The sequence below is a fragment of the Epinephelus fuscoguttatus genome, linkage group LG16 (assembly GCF_011397635.1).
Source record: "Epinephelus fuscoguttatus linkage group LG16, E.fuscoguttatus.final_Chr_v1".
Lineage (NCBI taxonomy): Eukaryota > Metazoa > Chordata > Actinopteri > Perciformes > Serranidae > Epinephelus > Epinephelus fuscoguttatus.
In genome coordinates, this window is record NC_064767.1 from 30,385,468 (window position 1) to 30,411,070 (window position 25,603).

Below are 25,603 nucleotides of genomic sequence, written 5' to 3' on the forward strand. Positions count from 1 at the left end.
AATTCAGTATTAGGTCTACTGCATATACACAGTTAAAGCCAGCATCATTCCTTATGCTCTGAAAACAACTAAGGACTACTAACATGATCCTACATAAAAAATACTTAGCAGAATGTGAGGGAAGCCAAATATCAGTCAAGATCCATGTCAAATACATTTTATTTTCAAACATACCAACGTGACTTGTTTTCAACAATGCATCATCCTGCTACTCATAAACAGTGATCAACAAAAAACCACAATCCATAATTTCTAAAGGTGTGTTAGGCAGTGGCCCGACCTTACAGATGGTTAATGATCGTATTATAGAGACAAATTACGACACAAACAGCAGGGTTATCTCGAAAGTAATTTTGGACCTATCTAAAAGACGGACTGAAGTGTTCTTGCACTCCATCTCTTAAAGAATTGGGCACTGTCTCACAGTTGGCATCTGTAAGGCTTTCAGGACGTTTTTTGGGTTAGTGTTGTTACAGATTGTGGCTGTGGTAGTTATACATTCTGACAACTGTGATTCCTCATTAGCACCAGGTGCTGATTGTCTGACATCTTGAGAAAGATTCACATCTCACTTCCATTTGTCATTACACATTCATAAATGTACCAAAATACTATATAATGATATAAATACTGATATAATGTTTTGAGATAACAAGTAAACCAATGCACATACAAACACGTCAATCAAAACTTGTGTAACTTATATATTTGAAATGAAGTGCCGCTGATTGTTCAGCATGATACATTTCAATGATGGCAAAGTGCAAAGACAGCAAAATCAGTAATGCACCAAAAGCAGCATCTAATAAACATATTCACTGTGTTCTGTGACAAAGCAGCTCCAACATGGCCATGTGGCTATAAAGGGGAAAATGCTTTTCTGTTGACTGAGTTGTGCAGTGAGTTCTGCTTTAAAGCCCCAATGTTTGCACTCATGTACTAACTGATCCACTGGCTGGATTAAGAAAAGCTTCATACAATATTTGATCAAGACAAAAGGCAACCACACATATTTCTTAAGAAAATACTTCTACTTTTCTTCCATTTATTGATAAAGGCCTCTTATTCAAACTTTAATGTGACTAGAAATTGTTGTCAACACCTTGATCATGACAGCTGTCTTATTATGAAGACATTGGCACAACATAGAAGGCAACAACATTGGCTTGAAAAACATGATTGCACTGAGCTACCATCAATTATGTGCTGAATGGCAGGAAATACCAACACTGTTAATCAATGCATGCAACTTCCACAAATGCTGTAGATAGAGGAGGAGGAGTTAGCCAGAGCAGACTTGTTCACTGTCAAATATACAGCAGGTTATCCTGCTCTCCTCTTGATTATGAAGTGTGAAGTCATTATGATATCTCCTTTGCCAGCTCAACATTCTCCGTGGTGATCATTCTGGGCTCTCCTTTCTGCGTCTGGTTGTCTCCCTCCATCGAAGCCTGGCTGGCAGGCCTGGCTGGCTGCTCCTCCAGTTGCTCCAGTTCTTCCAGTATGGTCTGAACACGACGGACTCCATCCCGTCTTGCTTGCCGTACATCTGCACGACCCTCTGGGTCAACCGAGTCCAGTGCTAAGAGCTCTTTGGTCAGCAGCTCCTCGAGTAACAAATATTTCTTATCATTCTTCTTTCCATCAAAACATTTGACCTCGTGCTCCAGTTTAGCAACCCGTTCAACTATCTGCTGCACCTTAGCCAAGCCTGGGTGAACTGGGCACTGAGCAGCCTGTTCAGCCTCAACCTTTGCAGGTGGGACCTCTGGGGGAACAGGTGCCATGTCCTGGGCCTCAGGTTTTGGAGGTATTTGAACCGTGATATCTGCAGTATGTTGTTGTGGTTGCTCAGGTTTCTGGGGCTGCTGGAACTGTTGCTGCGACTGCAGTAACTGTTCAGGATGCTGAGACTGTGGAGATGTTGGAGGTGGTGCCTGCTGAAACTGCTGTGGCTGCTGAAACTGCTGTGGCTGCTGAAATTGCTGAGGTTGCTGGAACTGCTGAGGTTGCTGAGGTGCAGGCTGTTGGAACGGTTGAGGTTGCTGAGGTGGAGGCTGTTGGAAGGGTTGAGGTTGTTGAGGCTTTGGGATGTCAGCTTCTGTGTGCATTGGCTGGGGGAGCTGCGTGATCTCGGGTTTCTGCTGAGTGCTTTGTTGCTCCTGCTCCATTTTCTGGGGCGGGTCTCTTGTGAGGACATGCTGCTGAGCCTTAGAAGTAAAAAGAAGTCGTCACAATGTAGGTCAACACATACTGACATGAAAATCAAACATTTCTGAACCAAGAAAAATCCAAGTGAAAAAACACAAAAATAAATTACCTGTGGCCTTTCTCCAAGCACCTGTGTTACAATAGGTGACTGGCTTCTGATATGAGGCTGGAGGTGAATAGACGAAGCATCACGATGCTGGGGAAGCAGTATCGGAGAAGCTCTTTCCCGGGGAGGCTGCATTGCTGCAGAATAGCCAGGCCATTCGTCGGTCTGAAGGCGATGGTAGGGCTGCTGGTGCTCTGAGTAGGGGGTGCGCTGAGAGTAGACAGAAGGATTTAACTGAGCCTGTGTTTGTGTTTGGCCTCCTCCACCCTCATGGATCACCGGGATGGGGATGTAACCTGCTTGAAGACCAGTGCTGCTGGGCCGTTGGGGTTGGTGATGATGCGGGGCAGTGTAAACCTTGAAAATATATCAAATTAAAACAGTGAAAATTCAGTATTTGGTCATTTTTGTGCATACAAATGAGACAGTATTGCAGCATGCATACTCAAATCCCACCTCTGCTGTCTGTGTAACAGGTGAGCTGGCCTTTATAGGCTCAGCAGAGCAACTATCCGAAGGTCCATGTAAAGGTGATCTGGGCCTGCAGTGGAGCCCTAATGTTGGGGAAGGTGCGCGCCCGTCTGACCGGATATTCTGTGCAGTGGTTGGCTGGATGTAGGAATAACATGGATGCTGTTGCTGCCTCAGTTCGGCGCCCTCATGGAAGACTGGGATAGGAACATATCCTGGGCGCAAAATAGGGTGTTTCATCTCCCTCACAAAGGTTTTCTGTGTCTCCTGAGGGCTTGGTTCTGGTGGTATGTTGGGTCCATTTGCTGACACTTCTCTGACCTGAAACACAGCCAGTAGTATGTAGATAAAATTTAAAATGTGAAATCACCAGTAATGATACCTTTACAGCAGTTAACACCAAGAATCTTTTCATTTGTTTCTATTACAAGATCCAGCAAAGGAAAGCAACTTAATTACTACTCTACTAGCACTTAAATACCTTTATATTAACATTATAGGCAACACTGATGCTGGTTTCTCTACTTATATTAAAAATTAAAGAATTCATATTTAAGGAGAATACATTAAAAAAGAACTGGGAAAAAAATGGAACATTTACATGAGACATGACACCCGCTGAGAGAATGTCTAATTTGAAGACCTTTATTTCAATAGTAAAACAGTACCGGACAACCAATTATTGTTACTTTACATTTTTAATTGGTGTGTGTATTGTACTGTATTACTTCTTTGTTAATATGTTTATACTGTTGATGTATCTGTGAAAACTCAATAAAAATGTCCAAAAAAAAAAAAAAAAAAAAAAAAAAAAATTAGACAGTTGACATTATGATCCTCAAACCTAAGTCAATTATTAATTGTTATGATATTATCAAAATTTTTCCAGGTGACTGGCATGTTTTGCTAAATCGGAAGCTATAAAAACTATTAAAACTAACAAAATGCTAGAGTATTTTTAACCAAGCTTCTCTCACGTAGTTGAGAAAAGCTGTAACATCCCTTTCATCTAGTGATTTGCATAGGCACTCCTCCACTAAGAGATTTACATTTAAATTAAATACATCCAAAACTGCAAGTGAACCTTAATAAATCCAACATACGTATATGCATATGTGCAGCCAAACATGTTCTCTGCAAAAACTTACCACGGACATAATAATACACGCAAAAGACGTTTTTGGAGGTATTTGTCATAGGAAAGTTCTCTCAGTCCTGAGATTACTGCAAAGGTTATAGGTTAAAATGTGACATTTCCACAGAGGGATGCCAAATGTATCACCTCTTTGAGGATTTAATAAATAAAATTGACTTGTCCGATTAACATGGACTTTAGCTAACATAGAGTCAGACAGTGGCTGTGATATTTTGCTCCACAATCTGGGTGACATCATTCACCTGGCTAAATGATCCTGCTCACAATAGTTTGGCACACCCTCAAAGCTAATATTTCATTAGCTAATGATCATTGTGTCATACATAAAGAGAGAACTGTCTATGCTCCACCCTTTGACAAATTTCACAAAGACGAAAGAGTCAATATTAGTATTATTTTTGTATTCTCATGAATGACAGTGTATATCTTCCTTGTCAGTCATTTTTGACCACGCCTGTTCTGGTCTAGTCTCATGAAAAAGAACACAAATAAACCAAGAATACATTTGTTTGCTTAAAAAACTAAAAGTAAGTCCTTGCTGGGGACTTGCTGTTGCAGGAAATAAAAATAGCACAATATCTCACTAAGTACAACACTGGCACTATCAACACGCTGCTGGATGTTTGACAGTGAGACTCATCAGGAATAATGTTGCAAATTTCCAGTCGCCAAGTTTGAAAAAGTCTATTTTATCATTCTCACAATGGTGACTAGACACCTGCCAGTGACAGCTATGGAGGGGTACAAGCAACAGGTCTACTGATAGTTCAACACTCTGTCAATGATGCATCTGAAAAGTGATTGTAGCTCTACCTCTGGTAATTAAAAACAACTAACCACAGAGCAAAAACTGCATTCATACGTAAGCCAGTGGCATGCTCCCTGTGGGACAAAAGTTATGAAGTAGCTGTGAACGACCCTTTGCCCTCTGCCATTTCAGTGTGGGACACTGCACACTGCCAGCACCATTGCACCAATTTTATCCTCTGACAGCTGTGTCTTTCTAGCAGATTCTTCGGGACACTAACTTTGGACAACAGTGTCTGTCTACGAGGCTAAAGATTACCAACTGTGGAAGCCTGTGAGGTTAACTTCAGCCCACGGGTTGTCTCTGCAGACCTGTGTGCTTTCACAACATGTATTAAACACAGCTGAACACGACATGCTGTGGCAGCCAGCGCCTCTATCATTCAGTTAATACTCCACAGGCCAAAGTGAACTGGACCAGCCTCAATCCTTGTAAGGGAAAAAGTTTAATATGAGCTGGACGTCGCAGTGTTTGCCACCGTGAAAGACACGTTATTAAAATACTGGAAGCCCATCCTAGGTAGCCTTTACATACTGCATAGTGAGTCATCGGGTAATAATAGTGTTAGATCATGACACGGGAACATAACGAGGTTGATCACCCGTTATAATAGGCTTATGAGCTGTCTGTGAGGGGGAGGTGACGGTGCCAAACAAGGCCTACAGTCAACAAGATTAATATTACAGTGATGTAGCATAACGCTTTTCTTTAACAGCGCAACAGTGCACGCGCTGTTACCGACGTTGCTCGACACGTAAAAAAATAGCCGTTTAAGAGTTTTACAGCCGTTAGCCGTTGACATCGACTACCCAACTTTATCCCGCCGCTCTCATACGTTACCTTTTTCGTGTCGTGTCGCGGGTCATTCCAGGTTGTCGTGCGGTTATTGTGATCCACAAAGAAGGGCCACCCAGTCTGAGGGTCAATTTTGACTTCCCAGCCGAGGGGGAGAGGGTCGTTGTCATTGTTGGCCATTGTCATTATCGGCGACTGTGTCTTCATGCCGTTCATGTTGCTGCTGGCTGTCGAGTACTGAAACATTTTATACAGGCGACGGACGCTTTAAAGATTCCTTGAAGTGACGTGTAAAAGTGGGCTGGAAGTTTCTCGAAATAGCCGGGTTAATGTTGGGGGCGGACAGCGCTGGATACTGTGGCATGGGTTCCCAAACCCGCTATGTCGCAGACCCCCCAACATAGACACAAAGTAAACCTCTGAATCTGATCTGCATTACATTTTTTCCCAGGGAGTCGCACTCGGGCGGATATTCGCTGCAGCTGTGGAGAGAGTGGCTGCTGGTCATATTGTCTCCTGCTGGATCTTATTATTCCTGGGACACCCTGGAGCACCCTTCACTGACCCCTATGCGTCCCCCCACCCCTGCTCGAAAACAGATTTTTGTGTATAAGTCAAGGGAATCCCGAGCTTTTTCATAACAAAAGCTTTCCCCAAATAGATGTACTCAGACTCCCACATTATAAATCTTGTCCAAGGGATCTCAGTCTGGCTTTGCTAGAATTTGGTACACAATTACGTAACAGTGGTGGTGTGATAACAGTGTGGGCACAGTGACACCTCTAATGACAGATCTTCTTTAATCACTGGACTACTCCAATTCAGCCTCATACTAAGGGAAATACTAGTAAATGTCAAAAAACTCATCCTCACTTGGATGGAGACGGTCTGAAATCAGTGCATGGATTTTTTTTTTTATAGATGCAGAGATTGCAGTTATAGACAGATGATTTCTGTATTTTTGGACATCTGATGTGTGCAGATTGACAATAACAAAACCTGCATTACATTAGGCTACATGTGGAGCCAATTCCTGTAGATGGGTGTTTGTATGTATTATCAGCATAGATATTCTCTTTAAAAATTCCCACATACAGGAGTGTGTGGATAAGTCAGCTCTATAAACATTTTTCATTACTAATATTAAAGGGACTGATTTATATTATTATATTGTCGTGACACAATACAGGGGATTCAAATGAATCATGAAATAGCCAAATTAAATGAGCATACTGTAGCCCCTCTCTTGAATCCCAGCGTATGTGTGACAGACACATTTCTTTCAGAGATTTTGTTTGGCGAGGGGAAAATCTTCCTTTCAACCCTTCATTGTTTATTTGTATGTGCCACAATAATTGATGCCTGTAGACAGTGGACTCATTAATACAGTGATAAATCACATTGACAATGCTTATCAGTGATGATGCTGTTTCCAGAATATTTCATGACATGTTTGCAGAATATTTGCATGTTAGTATCAAGGGGCCATCTATGACTTTTGCAAACCTATCAACCATGCAGTACTGAATGGATATGTACCTGCCTGGTCACCACCCACCACTTGTCCTGCCACTCATCTCAGTGGGTAGGTGGTGGTCAGGAAATGGCTACTGATGAAGTATAGACCTCAGTGTTGCTCAATACAAAGTGAAGCCACAAAGCCTGGATGGTAACAAAGACAAAGTGAAACTCTATTTTTAAGGGAAATTTGACAGTTTAAGGACTCGGGAAAAATCTCACCTGTTGGCCCTTTAATAAAATTACTTTGAAATAATAGTACCTACCAAACACTCATTCAAGAGTGTCAAAGTTCCTGTCTTTGGCGCCCCCAAGTGATAATATCAAAAACAGAGAGTTTCTGGTTTTGTGTGTGGAAATGCCTGTTTTTTTTTTTAATGAGAAGGCCTATTCACATATTTATTTTTCCTTATTCCTGTTATTCTTTATTGATGATCATAATTGCTGTAGTTTTGCCTTTAGTTGATAGCTGATGGTGGAAAGTGACAAGGGGACTTAGATACCGGAAGTTTAGGCCTATATTTCCACCTAAATTTGTATAATTAATTTATTAATTGTTTGTTTAAATGGACAACCTGTTTGGTTATGCACAATTGACTAGTCACATTTTAAATACAGATTAGCTCATGTTCTCAAATAAATTTATCGTCCTTTTGACACATTAGTCCAGGGACACTCAATTTGTTTTGCCCAGGGGCCAAACTTTGCAAAGGTCATGGGCCAGCAATACACAAACATTAACAATATTTATCAGATAAACAAAAAAATTAGGCAAAGCCAGTACAGGTCAGGTCTAGGCAGAGGCGTTTCAAGGACTTGAGGACATTTGGGGCCTATCCTGGGTCTCTTACGGGGGTGATCCTGCCCCGGCATACATATTTTTATTTTTATTTTTTTTTGTAAACAGGCTCTATCTAGATGCTTTTTTATTCACTCTGGTACATTCCTATTACATTGAAGCACAAAAAATCCCCAGAATGAATCAAAGTATTATAGGCTATGGTTTATTAGAAACAAGTTGGTGGGCCACCAAGCACCCTTTGGAGGGCCAGATTTGTTCCTCATGCCATAAGTTCAGTATCACTGCATTAGTCAGTACTCAGTGCACTTTAATAAAAGTTTTGTACAGTTAGATCAACACTGCTATAGGACACTATCTGTTAATCAAATCAAATTAGGAACGTGTAATTTAAATCCTGCTCCCACTGGAGTCTTCTCACTAATTCCGGATATAAGATCCAGAAAGGTCTCCGTGGTTCGAGACACTGCCATGAACCGTGGGACACAGGTGACTAAGACAAGCGCACCATCGCATTCCACTTCAAAATAAAAGTCTCTTACGCAAATGGCCTCCGGTCGTTGCCTAATGTGATGAGTTAAATACAGAATGTGTTCGCCGTTGGGGTTTTGTTGTTATTAATTAACTAATGGCCTCTAAAAACATGAGCTATATTTAAGAAATGCATCATTCCCACTGCTGACACTGTAAAAATTGCTTTTCGTTACCTCACCCCGACCCCACCGACGCTCTTCACACACAGCACCCACGCACGCACGTTCGCTCACTGGACTCCCAACGTGACGTATACACTTGCGCCCGGTTAGCTAGCTTCTTAGCTAGTTAGCTAGTTGTTGTAACTAGGGAGATAACAGCGGACACCGGAGTCGGTTAACGCTAGCTGTCGGCTTCGGTCATGGATGACGAAACCCACCCCAAAACCCTGTAAGTAGTTTTATGTGTCCAACAGATGGTCATCGTTAGCGTCGGGAACCGGTGGCTAACCTAGCTAGCCGTAGACTAACAGATAACACAAACCTGGCTAACACACCGCCAAGCAGCATAAACATTTAGCTAATGCGTCACTAACGTCAGGTTAGTTCACATAAGGTTAGATAAAAAATAAATAAATAAATACCACACATTTCTTTGTGTGTAATATGTTAGCGTTAACAAAGGCAACTAACGTTAGCCGTTAACGTTAACCTTACTAATGCTGGGCCAGCTCGAAAGTCAGTCATGCTAATGTAAATAACGTCACATTAATAACTCAACGAACCATATGGTAGCGTTCATACTCGACATAAACTGTGCGTGGCACATTGCTTTTTTTATAATAAGTATCACAGTCAGTATCACCTCATCGTTACCTTAAATGAACTGTAACAGTGCAGATGTACTAAATGAACCCCTCTTTACCCTGCAGGTACGTGGGAAACCTCTCCAGGGATGTCACAGAAATTTTGATTCTGCAACTCTTCACCCAGATTGGACCTTGTAAAAGCTGTAAAATGATCACGGAGGTAAGCAACTAAGATTGTTTGATATCTATGTCTGTTCTTTTTCTCATTATGCCCTCTTACCTGTCATTCACATTTGGAGGATTACTACCATATTTCACTTACTAGCAATAAGCATCTGTAACTAAAACCAAAACAGCAGTTTCAATTATAGCCCCTCACTGTTGGATAAATGCCTCCATTGTTAAATACAATGAAAATAGACAGTTGCTTTGAGGTAAATGGAACTTTTGCGTTTGACCTTGTCTCCTGCAGCATACAAGCAATGACCCATATTGCTTTGTGGAGTTCTTCGAACACAGAGATGCTGCTGCAGCCCTCGCAGCCATGAACGGAAGGAAGATATTAGGAAAGGTAGGAGACTTTGTCTGGTCCAAAATGAAAAGATTAAGGGGCTCAGCTGTTTCTGAATTGCCCTGTAATTCAGGTTCCTTGTGTAGAAAATGCATGTTTCTGTGATTATTTGTCATAGTTTTAAATAATCTCTGTGAACCCTATGCTTACAGGAGGTCAAAGTAAACTGGGCCACCACTCCTAGTAGCCAGAAGAAAGACACATCCAGTAAGTGGTCCATCTCACTGATTGACTTATCCGCTGAGATCCAGATTTATCAGAGAATAGTAAATTGTTTCTTTTTTTTCTTTGTTTCATTCTAGATCACTTCCATGTTTTTGTGGGAGATTTGAGCCCTGAGATCACCACCGAGGATGTCAAGGCTGCATTCGCACCTTTTGGGAAAATCTCGTAAGTTTTCACCTTAAAGTGGATTTCTTTTTATGTGCAGTACAATATTTAGATGCTACAATGTAAGCATATTGATTTCTCTTAAGATGAGCAATATTAAGGTATTTCATCATAATCTTTTAAACAAATGCTCTGAAACAGCCATCTGTGACCATGTTTACATGCATACTACATGGGTATTGACTTGAATATTAATATAAAAACATGAAGTTCAAATTGTGATTTTAAACAGTGGTCCACAAGGGCTGACACCTTAAAGGTTTTTGTTCCCTTCAACAGTTAACAAATTATGTCTGATCTCAGATTAATTATTTTGCTTTGGGACAAAACGATGGTCTGATCAATGAAATACAGGGACACCCTGGTGTCTTTGGCATTAATGGGCTGAACTTGACCTGAGACTTCCATGCTGTGTTGCACACCGTTCCCTCTCCTGTTCTCTCCCTTCGTTTCCTGTTATCTCTGCACTGATGGCTATCCAATAAAGGCAAAAGATGCCTCACCTGAAATAAATGAATAAGCTAAAGAGAAACTTACCCAAGAAGGTATTAATAAATATTGAGAAACAGACTCAAACTGTAAAGGGGAAACAAAAGCTTGCATTACACAGCAAGGCCTAGTCTGCTTGTGCCACCTGTATTTTTGATTGCTGAGCACTTTGAGAGAATGAAATATCAGGTAGACAGACAGATGAGCAGTTCTTGGGAAGTTTTTACTTTTACTCTGGATGAGTACATGGACAAGATAAATACAGAGAGAAACCCCAAGTTATCTCTCGTGAGACACAGTGCTTAGAGGTCAACAGAGATGGTTAATGTTCAGGAGGACAAATGAATAACCACTTCATTTTTGCTTCATCTTGACTTGTTTTTTTTTAGTATCTTGTAAAAGACAGTACATCCATGCATGTAAACATAGTTGATGGTGGACCAACATAATTTATAAATAAAGGGGAACACCACTTGAATTAAGTATTCCAATATGTTATTTCTGTGGCCTAGGAAACTTTCATCAATATATGAACTGCTCTCTCTCTAAGCTAGAAACCAGAGAAGTAAGTCTCCAACGTCATAGGGTATAAATTCTGGAGCTGCTCCTCAGACAGTGAATGGGAGACTGATATTGTGGATCTACAGAGTGTTTGTTTTCTTTTTTATACCCAAATGAGCTTTATTCTACTGAAGTGTTCTCAGCTCTGAGACTGAAAATGTACGTATATATATAACATTCCCCTGGATGCTCTCAGTGTCATCTAGAACATCTTTCTCAATATATTGTCTATGGAGCAGCTCCAGACTTAATACTTGATGGCATGACAAATTTGACGTTTAGCGCTCTAGATTTTGGATTTGGGAGAGTTGTTTATATTTAGTAATAATTTTAGACTGTCTTAGACCATAAGGATAATATATACAATTTTTTTCTAATGGTCGTAGTTCCCCTTTAATTGTCACATGAAAGTGAATATCATATATAATGCTTTGTTTTTAAAAACACTCTTAACAGATTGGATTAGCCTCATTTAAGTTATTAATTACCAACACAATTCCTGTAAGTTCTTGAGACTTTTATTGCAGTTACCAACTTGTAGTCTGTGTATTGTGTCCCTATTTTAATGATTGAAGTGTCAGCTTTTAGCCTACTCTTGCTTCTCTTTGCATATTTAGGGTGTGGTAAGTAAACTGTATGTCAGCAACATGTAAGCTGTGTGTATGAACCTGAACAGCTTTTAGTTGTGGGTCTCAGTGAAGTAATAGCACTTTGGTTATTTTACAGAAATGCTCATAGGATTGGACAGGAGCTTGAAGGCTAACAGCAAGGAACTGTGCACTCTGGAGACTCAGATGTAGTTTTTTTTCTCTATTTATTCCATTCTTTCCATATGTCTTTATTTGTAGATGCTATGTATTAACATGATCTAGCTTAGATTAACAAACTCCAATACTCAATGTATTCCTCTAAATCTATGTTTAAATTGTCTCATTTTGATTTGCATAGTGTTGTTTGTAGTGCAATGATCCTCTTCCAAAATTTCTGAAAATGTCAATTTCTTAAAATTTGCAGCTCCCCAAACTCCATACTCCATATTGGTGGTAAAGAATTGACCAGGAAAAATAAAGAAATCTGTTAACAGGCCATGTATGCCGTTTAATTCCTTTTTTCTCTTTTGCTATTTTCTATATATTTCTATTTGTAGGAAGAGCACCAACAGCAGATTTTAAGAATGCATGGTAATCCATATAATCTGTTCCTTTGTGAATTTAAATCAGTAGCCTATTGTTGAAAAGATTGACAAAGAAGTGGTGCTCTAGTGGCAAGGATCCATTAATACATCTGATAGTATTTAAAATAGTACTGTAGGCTGCATGTTTTTGTACTTGTTTTTTTTTTTGTCTCAAGTGTTGCTTTGAAGTTATTTTACGATTCAGTGCTCAGCACAAGGTCATGATAGCTAATGTACATTAATGTAGGACAGAGTAGAGGATTCACAGTTCAGTGTGTTTTGCGTGGTTCCTTTTAGTTTGAAACATTTAAACTGGAAAGTGCTCTAAAGTTGTTTTCACGTCTCCCTCCAGGGACGCCCGTGTTGTGAAGGACATGACGACAGGCAAATCAAAGGGGTATGGATTTGTGTCCTTCTACAACAAACTGGTAAGGCTCCAGTGCAAGAACACAGACTGAAGGTTATTTCTATTTTCTGTTTATTATCCTACTTTAATGCATTTACAGTAATTAAGATATAATTAATCATAGTTGAAATCATAGTCACAGCAACTTCAATCATCTAACATTACGTAGTTTCTTCTTTACCATCACCATTCTCAGTATTGTTTAGGTTAAAAACAGTAACAAACATTTTGAGAACTGATCATAGTCACCAATACAATTGACAGATTTATCAAATCCAGAAAGGTAACTCACTGATTTGGATTTATAGGATGCAGAGAATGCCATCATTAACATGGGAGGACAGTGGCTTGGAGGACGCCAAATCAGGACCAACTGGGCAACGCGCAAACCACCTGCTCCAAAGAGTGTCCAGGACAGTAAGTTTTAAAGACCCTTCACACCCACTGCACACCCATGCAGGGGAGTTCACTTATCAGGGGAGTAAATTTCACAAGGTGTATTTCAGTCTGACGACACCATCAGGATTGTGTGGGAGTGTGCAGACTTCCTCCTTGGTCTCTTGTTAGCTTTGTTGCATCTTCCAGGATGGGATACATTACACCTCCCCTCACAAATGTTGTTTGTTTTTATTTCAGATGGTTCAAAGCAGCTGAGGTTCGATGACGTAATGACTCAGTCCAGTCCACAGAACTGCACTGTGTACTGTGGAGGGATCCAGTCAGGACTATCAGGCAAGTGTCATGTTCTTAAAAGATGTATTATTACAGCCCTTAGTCACACTTCAGTTGTAATCTTGTTATTTAACATAAACTTTTTCTGAAATTAACATTATTTCTGTTTGATTCTTTCAGAGCACCTAATGCGACAGACCTTCTCGCCGTTTGGTCAAATAATGGAAGTCAGAGTTTTCCCAGAGAAAGGATACTCTTTCATCAGGTACTGCCTCAGTCCATTGCAGCATTTGGCCACTAGATGTCAACATAAGCTCACTGTATGACTCCATAACAGGCCAGTCAGCATTTGACTCAGTGTCACTGGTCTTTTCTGTTATGTTTGTCTTCACCTCAGATCAGTTTGGTCAATGTTTTAATACTATGCATTTTCTGATTCATTCATATCATTGCCTGATAGAGATTCTGTTTAATAGATGTGACCACTAAACTGCTGTTTTCCTTCGAAGGTTTTCCTCCCATGACAGTGCTGCCCATGCCATCGTTTCAGTAAATGGCACAGCCATCGAAGGACACATAGTGAAGTGCTTCTGGGGCAAAGAATCTCCTGACATGGCAAAAAATACACAGCAGGTAGGGAGAATATAACAGATAATGAAACTGACTAAAATATATGCATATGGCCATGGAAACTAAAGATTTTGATGGTGATTCAGATCTTGGACTAATGAAAGTTTAGGAAGGGTTTTTAGCTAAAACTGTGGAATGTAAATAGAAACTGTTTACTGATTTATATTACAAATCACAAGCAGAGTGGAAAAAAACAAAACCAATAGACAAAAAAGGGTACAAATGAGTAAACGTCACTCGTTTTTTAATGCGGCCTTTTTCTTGCAGTATTTGAATATTATTTACTCCTGATTGAACATAGAAGTTATATCTAATGGGCCATTAAAGACATCTATTCACTTTTTCGTTGGTGTTACGCAGGTAGAGTACAGTCAGTGGGGTCAGTGGAACCAAGTCTATGGGAATCCGCAGCAGCAGCCGCAGCAGCAACAGCAGCAGCAGTATGGGCAATACGTGACCAATGGGTGGCAAGTTCCCTCCTACAGCATGTACGGCCAGACGTGGAACCAGCAAGGATTTGGAGTAGAGTAAGTTTCACTCAGTAGTACGTATTCAGTTCATTCATAAATTTATTGTATTACTATACTGTTATGGGCCAGAAGACTTATCTCCACCATCATTAAATGGATGGATGGTGATTGGATCACTCTCTACTTAAAAACTTTCAAACATTTTCCCTATAATAAACAGGAAATCTTTGTATGCAGTGACCACAGTCATACTAACTGGTTATTTGTGGCATCTTTGCAGGCAGTCCCAGTCACCAGCCTGGGTGGGAGGCTTTGGATCTCAGTCAGCCCAGGCTGCCGCCGCCGCAGCCCAGCCCGGTCAAGTCATGTCCAACCTGGCCAACTTCAGCATGGCTGGCTACCAAACGCAGTGAGCTGGCCCTAACCTAAGTGTAATACCAAGAGGATTTTTTTCAACCCTTTTAGACCACACAGCACTCTTACATCTGGACAGCCGCTGTGGTAAAATAGGGACAGGGGCCATATTCACAAAGCCTTTGTAGCTGATAGTTGCTCCTAAACAACCAGTTTAACAATTCTGTTTTAAATGACAATGTCCATTTCACTTAGAACTTTTTAAAAATTTATTTGATGTAAATTCATAGTTTTGTTATGGAGAAGTGCTCTTGGGCTTTTGAAGTAAAGCCAAACCAGCTGTCTTTGTCTGAGTAGATGTTAAAGGAAACACCAACCTTTTGATTGTTTGGCCCAATGAAAACATTACTCAGTGTGTGACAAAGAGGATTTAGTGTTTGCATGCTTACTGGACAGCTTTTGTAACAGACACACAGACCGTTGGATACCTCTTGTCACACACTGAGAAAGTTGAGAAATGGGCCAAACTATCAAAAAGTCAATACAGTCCTCCAAGACTAATTGTTACCCTCTCATATTCAAAGTTTGAGCAAAAATGTGTTGGAGAAACTGAACAGCCACGATATTTCAGTGGAGCTAAAAGCACACTTAATATAAGCCATCACATTACTCCAGCTGCTCACTGGAGCATTACAAGGATTAAGATACTTGGAAACCTCAAGCTTTATAACATTAATATTGAATTATCAAACTATAGCAATATCCACTCTCAGTTTGCCAATATATCTTTTTAGTATTTCAGTGTTTGTTACAGACTTGTCAACATGTTTATTTACTTTTCATATTTGGGGCATTTTTCTGTTATTTTACACGACAGAATACAAAACTCCGCTCGAGTCTTCATGCATCGATTAAGTTCATTCTTGTGATATAGGTCAGTTTTTAAAATGATGATGATGTCATCAGTGCTGACAGCTGTACAGATCGCCCACCATGAATTTGTGTTACAAACTGCACTGAGCCACAAGAATGAACCAACCTGCTGGAAGTTGGTCTGGGCTTCGCTTCAGCTCATAGCTCAAAATTCAGTCCTATTTTGATATATTAATGAAAAATGCTTTGTGAATAGAGGCCCTGGATCGGTAGTTTACCTTTCCAGTATATGTGAAGAAACTATTTGTATAAACAACTGTGGCTTTAAAGGAGATTTAAATGGGATGTGGTATCTCTTGAGTAATTTTGTGTACAAAGAAAAATTTCACCTACTCAAATCTAAAAGCAAAAAAAAGATTTGTTTTTTCATGTTTTGTATCAGAGTGATCAGCATGTTCTTTGCAGACTTTTGATGGATTTTAGTTTACACCTTAATGTAGCCTAGATTGGATTAATTTATAATCCTGTGTCTCAAAGTAAAGGCTATAGCACATGCTAACGATATAAAGAGAATATTGGTTTCCTGGAAAGATACTGAATCTTAACTACTTTTTTCCTTTCTCTCGATAACCTCAGTTAATTTATAGTCAGTCTTTCTAATGACTGTAAGACTTTTTATGAAGAACAGAGTTTATTTAGCACCAAAACCAGGCCCTAATGATATTGCATTACGTTTTGCGGCATTCAAAATGCTGCTCTTTAGTCACGTATGTAAAGACAAATTGTCCAGTGAATAAGGCTTAAGTCACTAAAAACTGAGATGGTTTTATTTTGTGAAATTGAAAAGTTTCCTAAACAAATGACATTGATTTATCAGGGCAGTGGGCACCTTTGTGCCCCTCAATGTATTCTGAATTTTCTCAGTAACTGCAGGATATTTCCTTACATGACAGGTTACGTATTTTTAAAAATCACTGGCAAATTGTGACAAGAGGATTTCTCAAAGACGTCCTGCCATTTGGATTTTATTTGCTTATGTGCCATTCTGTACAGTCAATTACACTCCTTGTAATTTCACTCTCCTTTTCCTGTTGTACTAGCCGACAAACTTGATGATGTTTTTGTTTGTTTATTAGACCTGGGGCATATTTGTGTAACAAAACAGGTTCATGTTGGCTGAGAGTGTAAATATAAACCTTGATCACAAACCTTCATGAAACTTAGAAATAATGTACATACTGTAGGTAGAAATGCCATCATTAAATTTCAGCAATATAATTTATGAATAAGCCTTAATTGATGTGTCAGTAAATTCAAACTTTGTGTTATTAACGGAGGCTCCATGTCAAATCTAAATTCTTTTCCATTGTAGATTTTCCCATTTTTAAGTTTGCGTGCCATTGTCAGAACGTAGCAGAAAGCGGGTGATATTTCAGCTTGAACTGCACGCTTATTACATGTATTACATTTGTTGCTTAAAAAAATTGAATGTAATGGCAATTTTGCTTTTATGACAATAATACAAATGAGTTGAACAATAGAAGTGATGTTTAATAATAAAGGATGAAATCAATTTTCCATTTAAATGGGAAAACTCAAGAAGTGACTTCAAATAAAGAAACATATGAACCGGGTTGTTCAGTACATTTATTGGACACTAACAAATGTGCTTTACACAGAGATTCTGACAGCTAAGCATAAACTGATTTTAAAATTATGTCTTTTCGGTAACTCTACCAGACACAATATATAACATATGTAACAGTTATTAAACTGAGATTCTGACATTTGTACCATCTGAAAGTTAAATACACTAGGCAGCATGTATTTTATATACATTTGCTCAAAAACTTTTTTGTTTTGCAGTTATGGTGGGATGTATGAAACCTGAATTAAGATCACCAAATGTTTTTTGTTTGTTTTTTTTTTTTAAAAACAACAACAACAAAAAAAACATCTTGTCCACTGGGATAATAGGTCACAGATCCAATTATTCTGTATTTAATTTAAATATATTTTGAGGTGATCAATAATTATTGTACCATGGATTCCATAAACATAATTAGGGAATTATTTTATAGACATACTAAACTGCAAGCAAGTCAGGGCGCTGATGATTTTTAAACAACTGTAATAGAACTTGAACATTCATAAACATCACATTACTAAAACAAAGTAAGCATTCATTCAGATGTTACATCGGATTATGTTGCGTAACTTTATTTTCCTAACCTACTGTTGAAATAAATGTATATTACACAACACTACTAATATGTAGATTTACATTCAGTGCTCATCTACAACATACATTGTAGTCTTCTACATATCTGAGCTTAAACTTGAACCAGTTTGTTTTATTAAAGCTCTAGTGCAGTTACCTAGTAAGCATCAATTTTCAGAATTTATTTATACAGTATTTACATATTTCCATGAAATGAGTAGCTGTAATAAATGAGTAGTTAAAGCAAAGTGCACGATATTGCTGTCATACCGTCTGTAGTTTGATCTGAGCGCCTACTTGTGGTTTTCTACCTGAAGAATTGTTTATTGAACAGACTTTGGAAACTTGTGATGCACAGAACATTGTTGACATGCGACTCGTTTATCCTCGTGTCAGCTGACTTCCAGATAACCCATGACTCTGTTTCTCAGAGGTTAATCACATATGACAGTCATATGTGGAGTTGGTGCGAACTGCTGGTCTCCTTGATGACGTCTCAGCCTTCGTCCCCCTGTCCACACAAACCAGGATGCCCCCATCTGAGGCAGTGTCATCACTCTGGATAGGGGAAATCAAAAATTAAACATTTTGTATTCATTAGAATAAAACTAAGAGTCAAGTCTCATTTTCTAAAGTAAGAAAATATTAGACATTTCCCTCATATTACTGCCCCTGTGACATTATTAGTAGCACAGTTGTTACATAGTTTTAATATACTTTCTTAAACCCCAACTTACCTGAGCACTGTCGGTTTACACACCCATAAACATCTCGAACACAGAAAATAAGACAATACAGGCAGTGGGCACTGCAGATGGAAACACCGCCGCACACTTCTAGTGGGTCACAAGTGATGATTTAGAGGATTTACTTCTGAATGAGTATATATTGCATTTAGGGAAACCCTGCATTGTGTATCTTAAATGTTTGTAAAGCAAAGTTTCCTCATGGTATAGTCTTCCATTGAAAAATAAAGCATTCATTGAATACAACAAGGTTTATGAATATCTTAGTAACCTATTTCCATACTCACATCATCACTGGTCACAGTCAGTTTCCTTGCCATTTCGTTCCCTTTAGCTTTTTCTTGTAATCCCAGTTTCTCCATAATCAAATCAATCCTGGATGTGATGCCTGCCACAGAGCTTTCAAGGTGGAGAACCTGTCTGGCCAGTCTTTCATTGTGAGAGAAAGGTAATTCAGTGTTTTGTTTTTTTTTACTTAATGTCCATTGTAATGAAATGCATTTCTCTTGTTTGAGGACGAGAAAATTAAAGACATTTCACAGGTTAAAAGAGAAAACTAACCCACCTCAGAAACTGTTCCCGATCCGTTAAGGTGTGACTGGAGTGGTTCCTCTGCTCATTTGATGTTACAGGAGGCTTCTCTAGTAATTCTTTCTCATAATTCATTCCAAGATTGTTGAGTTCAGCGCAAAGAGCATCCTGACAAAAATGGGAAAACCATAGACACAAAATGCCTTTTGTATTTGTTCTTACAAATGTCTTTTATTACTTGTCAGGTAAAATAAATAAGTCAAACTATGTAGAATATCACACATACCCTCTTTTCCTCCAGCTCAATCTTCATCCTCTCTTGTTCGCCTTCGTCTAGAATTTGGTTCCCATCACGGTCAAACCGTGAGAAGGCCGCAGAAATTTCATGATCAGCATGTCCCATCCTATAAGATTATCAGAGCGGTGAAGGTTAAATTTGATACTTAAGTTAGCATATACTCGTCACTTGATTTTTTTTGTCACTCACTCTTTCAGAGTTTCTCTGAAGTCCTTGAATTCAATTTCTCCAGATCCAGATCGTAGTGCTTTCTGAACATCTGATATTTTCTCCTTTTTGAGTTTCAACTTCGTAAATGTCTTCATATAGCTCTGCATTACAAGAGAGAATCATTTGTTCGTAACTCTTGTAAATCTTTTTCCATAGATGTATTTATATTTCCATGAATCTGATTGCATTTACCTGTTTGATGATGTCAGTAATCTGTAGCTCATCTTGTTGGGATGAGAGCTCCTCCTTAACCTCAGAATATGTGTCATTTATGATGGCCAGAAACATGTTCTGGGGGACAGATACATAGAGAGATAATGAGAAGGCTCATCTTTACCCTTCTCAAATCAAACATTTTGTGTAGCAGAGTGACTCACCAGTAGAACAAAGAAAACAAAGAACACATAGGTGAGAAAGTAGATTGGCCCAAGAACTCTATTCGCACGGTCGATGGCATCATAATCAAAGTCCCCAAGAATAATCCTGAACTGTGTGAAGCTGGAGAAAGAAACAATAAAACGATTGATTCATTTATGTTCAGGCTTGGTATTTAAATATTCCCTGCTGAGACGCTCTTTTGAACACTTCTTACATGCACTTGATGAAGGTGCTGAAAGATTCAACCTCTGTCCCAAAGAGCAAGTATCCAAGTTGGGCATAGGCAAAGAATACGATGAAGAACATGATGGCGAAACCCAAGATATCTTTAGCACATCGACCCAGTGTTGAGGACAGTTGAGTCATGGTCTTGTTAAAACTAATGTACTTGAAAATCTAAAGGACGAGAAGAAAACAATTTTCAGGATGACAGTAGAGACCGGCAATTTTCAGAAGCAATGTGTCAGAGTAAAAGATGTCAATACTTTACCTTGATCCATGCAAAGAACAAGTTCACTGCATTCATGTTGTTGTACTGTGTTTGCCAGAAGGCCAGAAATTCAAAATCAGCGTAGATACCAGGGTGTTCCAGAAGTTTGCCAAGCAAGTTGTCCACTTTGATGGTTCGGAAAATATTGAATACAATGGCAACGATAGCGAGCTGGGAAGGAGAATAATTTTACTTCTTGGATTCAAAGCACAATCAGAGAGAAAATGACTTGTTTGAGTCAAATAAGACTGACATTTGCTTACCATTATGACAACAATATCCAGTATGTTCCAGATGCTTTTGAAATAGGAGAGCTTGTGTATTCGCAGCTCAAGAATCTCCTCCACCACATAATAGATGATGAATAAACAGAAGACCATCTCACAGCCGAGGATGAAGAAATCCCAGTAGGTGATGTAGCGGATCAGTTTGACTGTTCTTATCTGGTAGGAAGGGATCGCCCCACCAGTTGCTGGGAATTCAGCCAGCAACCTGAAATAGCAGTAAAACTTTGGTTAACCATTGAATGGGTATCAACCAATGGGTAAAGCTGGCATTGTCAATAGTGCTCTTTACCTGATGACACAGAACATGTTGATGTTTGCATTGTAAGTGGAGAAGTCAACGAAGACTGCTCTGGTTCCTCGGTCAAGCCACAGGTTGTCCACCAGTTCCTTCAGGGTGTTGGCACTCTCCTCTTTGGTGAGACTCAGGTCTTGGTAGTATCCCGCTCCACTGTATGTGGTCAGCAAGCCCCAGTGAGAGGAACCTTTGACTTCCTTCTCTGTGTGGTAGGTCCAGCTGCAAAGGAAGAATAAGTTTTGTGATATTTCTGTAACTGCACACCCAAAGTAACCCTGGAAGGAAAAAAACACTGCGTGGCTTACGCAGTGCCGTTGATGAGACCGAAGCTGAGGTCATCCTCCTTCTTGTCATTGTAAACATCATAACACCCTATGATCTCTTCTTGAAAGTCGTTGTGGACCTTGCAGGAGTTGTTCACGATCTTGATCTGCCTCATTCTGGGGACTCCCAGCAGCATGTTCTCGTAGTAGATGAAGGACTGGTTTCCGCTGTCCAGTGACTGGTTATTGTACCACTTAGTCCAGTAGAGTCCATCCAGCAATGGGCCCTGAGCATACTGTTCAAATAAAGAGAGATTGGATGTGGTGTGAATTCAGAAGAAATTTCCTATTCTTATTTCTAAGTGATTTCTCACTGTGGCAAACATGGAGGAAATAAATACTGAGGAAAACTCACAGTCCAGAAGTCGGCCATGGTGCTAATAGACTGAAACCTAACCCCACTCTCACCGGCTGTATTCACAAACAGGTCCGTCATGGCTTTAGTGTAGTAGTAGGTGCTCGAGCTGGTCATACCATACGTCACTGAAAGACAACGCAATCACATTGTTAACGCCCAATCGTCTATTCCTATCAGGCTTTGCTCAGGCTCAGCCCTAAATGTTTCTCCTTTCAGCAGTCCAAGATAAGACAACCCAGAAACCGACACGCACAGCCTCATTGAAGACTCTTAAACAACAAGCTGTGTTTATGTTGCTGTCGTCAAATGGATCCAGATTAGAGGCCATCATTTGTTTGAAGAGAGAGCACGCTGGCTTGACTCAAATAGCCTCATCAAACAATGTAAATCTAACCCAGACAAAGCAACAATGGACGACGCCAAATGCTCTTATCGCTAAAAAGCAAGGGAGCAGTGCCCATGTCCCTTTCACTCCTAATGCTCAGCTGGACAATGGCTTAGGCAGAGGGATGGGGGGGCATTTGTTCTAAGTATTAATGCAGGGAGGGAGCTTTCAATGATAAATCAACAGCCTAAAGTGCTCTAAACTGTAACACCCTGTCAAACACTGAGCACTGCAACAAGTGATCAGATGACTGAAATATACACAGTGTACACAGGATAAATAAATACAGGAACACCAAACAAAATCTGCAATTCACTTCGTTAAAAATACACTGTCCCCTCTGTCTCATCTTAGGTCATTAGATGCGTAAAAGCATATAAATATTGCTAAACAAACACTACTGTGTTATGCTGCATGCAAGAGAAGGGCCAAGAATTACTTGCAAATACTATTTGACCAGGGTACGAAACATGATTTTCAACAACTACAAGTGCCAGGAATAGACATCCTTGGGAGAGTAGAGTACTTACGGAGGCATATATCCAACAGGAACACCAGATAAACAATTAACTCCCGTAGCGTGGTTCGTACAAACAGCTCCCTGTTGTTTGAGGTGTTTTCAGTCAGTGTTGTGCCCCAGAAACCTACAAACGAATCACGGTATTTTATGTCATAATGATGCAGAATTATTGACAGAGTTGAGACTGTTTAAATACCTTTCATGCAGAGGGTGTGTCGACTTTAATACTGGGTTGAAATAAGTTAATTGGGTTCTATTAAAGACCTATACTGATTCGTCAACAAGATGATCCACAGAAACTCTAGGTTAAAAAAATATCAGTTGAATCAACTGATATTTTTTAGTGGCCCAGACAGGACCAGAACCAAAGAAAGGTTTCAGTGAGATAAATGGTTTTGTCAAGATCTTGTGTAGGTATCATCCATACTCATTAAACCTGTTGTACAAATGTCATTAATGGCAGAAACACAGTTGTAAACTCAGCTGAATGAGTTCCTACCTTTGATAAAAGAGCAGCAGCCTCTTTGTTTTTTCACCAGGCTTTGGTCAGTGGATGGTGGCTCCTCTGGAAATGGCCCGGGGCTGTCCAGTTTGTATATGCTGTCCATGGAGCCCTGGAAGAGGGGCTGTGGGTTGTAGATGGTGCTGACAGCTCGGGGCAGGGGTGGAGGGGAGCCACAGTAGCCATGGTTCACCCAGGCTCCGTTGCCCACACTGTCCAACTCTACCTGCCCGGTCAGGTGGCTGTCAGCCCGGTTGTTCAGGCACTTCATGCTGTCGGACACCTGTGTGTCTGTGTGTGGACTGCCAGTGTTTAGACTGGAGAGGAGAGTGAAGCAGAGCAGTGCAGCCAGCTTTTGAACACCTGCGGGAGGGATGGTTTTAAAGAGGGGATGACATAAGCTTTGTTGAGGGAGGAGCTGCCGATCCTCTGCTGGAGATTTTGTAGTCTTGAGATTGAGACCCGGTTAAAATACACTGAGGTGATAAAATGGTAGGTATTGTACAAAGACAACACTGACGTACTTGTGACCTGTTTTTCGTGGACACCTCAGCAAGGTTCACACCAATACATCATATTTAACTTCAATTTGTTCAGGGAGAAATAATAATCCTGGGGCCAGTTAATAAGCAAACATGAATAATATGTATTAGTATATAGTGTGTACATGGAAAGAGTCCTAAAACACTGAAATGTGTTAGCATTTTAGCACTCCTGGTTCCCTTGCCTTGAAGTCAATGATTTTTTAATGGATTTTTGCTTAGATATCTTAAATAAGGTCTGGGTTAACACAACCTTAAGAAATTGTCAAGTTTTGTTCTACAACATACAATACAACAGTAAATACCCTGCTTGTGAAACTTCTACATGTCTTAAATAAGATGGTTCCTAACAAGTGGCTAAATGAAACTACATAATGTCGTCATGGCAAACATGGCTTTACAGACTCATCCTGGCAGTGATGTAAAGTCATGCAACTGTGGTGTAGTTCACCTATAGCATAACGTTAGCTTTTTACTTCTGATGATTGCACTTACGATTCAAAATTCATAAAAGTGGTGTTCATCTGTGAAGATTATTTTGCTGAACAAAATATGTAAATATCATAAACTTTTGTTTGCCACAGAGCGTACATTCTGCTGTAACTAGAATCCAATGGAAAAGTCACATTGGCTTTTTGACAAAGGAACCAGGGCGACACTGATTTCAGCGTCAGTCCACAGAAAAACAACATCCCTGCAGCACTCTATATCAAAGGTGTGGACTCAGGTCACATGACTTGGACTCAAATCAGATTTGAGACCTGCAACTCAACTTGGACTTAAACACCAGTGACTCATGGCTTCATTTAGACTTGAGTCTTTTGACTTGAAAATACTTTAAATCTTCCCCCAAGGCCAAAAAATAAAAAGCATGTTATTTAAAAAGTGTTAGATGAATCAATTAATTTCCTGAATCAATTAATGGTAACTCAATTTCCATCAAGTCCACACTTAATTTCCCAGATGATCCACTTTGTTTGAACAAATCAGACAGCGTCCAGTAAAGATGCAGGAGAAAACCATGAAGCACTAACGTTACATTACTGAACTCCAGTCGGAAAAATTGATACGAAAGCTTTGGCAACAAAAAAGGAACTCCAGTACTCATAATATGCGGGTCAAAAATCACCGACTGAGACCTCAAACTTCCAACAAACTTGTTTTATCAAATAAATACATATTTTAAGAAGCATTCATTATTTTGTGAAGTTATGAATTGATTAGGACTCAAAATTTAGGAATTGGGACTTGACTTTGGACTTTCTTGTCTTGACTTAGGACCTGAGTGCAAAGACTTGAGGCTTATGTGTGACTTGCAAAACAATGACCCGGCCCCTCTGGTATAATAAATGATGTCTGTTTTCAACCTTTCGATGTTGCTGTCCTCACTCATCTTTGTCAAGGGGCAAATCCAGTCAGAGCAGGCCCATCAGGTGTACACAGGGGTAACTTTTGTTTTTGAGATGTGGGGTTTAGCCGGGTTCTGGGGGATCCTCTTCTTGGACTTTGTTTTTGATAAGAAAGCTCTATTTTGATGCTTTTTTATGCAGCCCGGCACCTTATTTGCATTCAAAGTTAAACAAAATTCCATTGTAAATCAGTTCGATGCCTTACTGGCCTGCAGGTCATATGTTGAGTATCACTGCAGTAGGCAATGCATTTGGTAGAGTGAAATGAAATCACCTAAAAAAACAAAATATAATAAAAACATCAAATTGGCAGTGAGAAGCTGAAATTATGAAATCAATTATAAAGTTCTCTCTCTATAATAGTTAATTTGC

At 39.7% G+C, this 25,603-nt stretch overlaps 3 protein-coding genes across 5 annotated transcripts; 1 reads left to right on the top strand and 2 right to left on the bottom strand.

Moving 5' to 3' along the window:
- Positions 1 to 141: 141 nt before the first annotated feature.
- On the bottom strand, positions 142 to 5,875 carry bag3 (BCL2 associated athanogene 3). Its single transcript, XM_049600902.1, has 4 exons — positions 5,593 to 5,875; positions 2,774 to 3,109; positions 2,321 to 2,674; positions 142 to 2,210 (listed from the first exon to the last, which is right to left on the bottom strand). Exons 1-4 carry the CDS (start codon positions 5,791 to 5,793, stop codon positions 1,362 to 1,364), a joined length of 1,740 nt encoding a protein of 579 aa, XP_049456859.1. The 5' UTR covers positions 5,794 to 5,875; the 3' UTR covers positions 142 to 1,361.
- Positions 5,876 to 8,500: 2,625 nt separating this feature from the next.
- On the top strand, positions 8,501 to 17,369 carry tial1 (TIA1 cytotoxic granule-associated RNA binding protein-like 1). Of its 3 annotated transcripts, XM_049600905.1 has the most exons (12): positions 8,516 to 8,788; positions 9,270 to 9,366; positions 9,619 to 9,717; positions 9,870 to 9,924; positions 10,020 to 10,107; positions 12,684 to 12,759; positions 13,046 to 13,154; positions 13,374 to 13,469; positions 13,590 to 13,674; positions 13,919 to 14,042; positions 14,400 to 14,566; positions 14,790 to 17,369. In XM_049600905.1, exons 1-12 carry the CDS (start codon positions 8,760 to 8,762, stop codon positions 14,920 to 14,922), a joined length of 1,158 nt encoding a protein of 385 aa, XP_049456862.1. In that variant the 5' UTR covers positions 8,516 to 8,759; the 3' UTR covers positions 14,923 to 17,369. The 3 variants fall into 3 exon arrangements, with proteins under 3 accessions (XP_049456864.1, XP_049456862.1, XP_049456863.1); XM_049600906.1 differs by lacking the exons at positions 8,516 to 8,788; positions 9,270 to 9,366; positions 9,619 to 9,717; positions 9,870 to 9,924; positions 10,020 to 10,107 and adding an exon at positions 11,921 to 12,246; XM_049600907.1 differs by lacking the exons at positions 13,374 to 13,469; positions 13,590 to 13,674; positions 13,919 to 14,042; positions 14,400 to 14,566; positions 14,790 to 17,369 and having other exon boundaries at positions 8,501 to 8,788; positions 12,684 to 12,791.
- A 141-nt stretch (positions 17,370 to 17,510) lies between these two features.
- Positions 17,511 to 23,619, bottom strand: pkd2l1 (polycystic kidney disease 2-like 1). The gene is made up of 15 exons (XM_049600899.1): positions 23,278 to 23,619; positions 22,789 to 22,902; positions 21,871 to 21,998; positions 21,498 to 21,751; positions 21,187 to 21,411; positions 20,874 to 21,102; positions 20,611 to 20,781; positions 20,335 to 20,516; positions 20,120 to 20,240; positions 19,935 to 20,033; positions 19,722 to 19,843; positions 19,521 to 19,638; positions 19,269 to 19,402; positions 18,991 to 19,132; positions 17,511 to 18,515 (listed from the first exon to the last, which is right to left on the bottom strand). Exons 1-15 carry the CDS (start codon positions 23,549 to 23,551, stop codon positions 18,396 to 18,398), a joined length of 2,433 nt encoding a protein of 810 aa, XP_049456856.1. The 5' UTR covers positions 23,552 to 23,619; the 3' UTR covers positions 17,511 to 18,395.
- Positions 23,620 to 25,603: the final 1,984 nt, after the last annotated feature.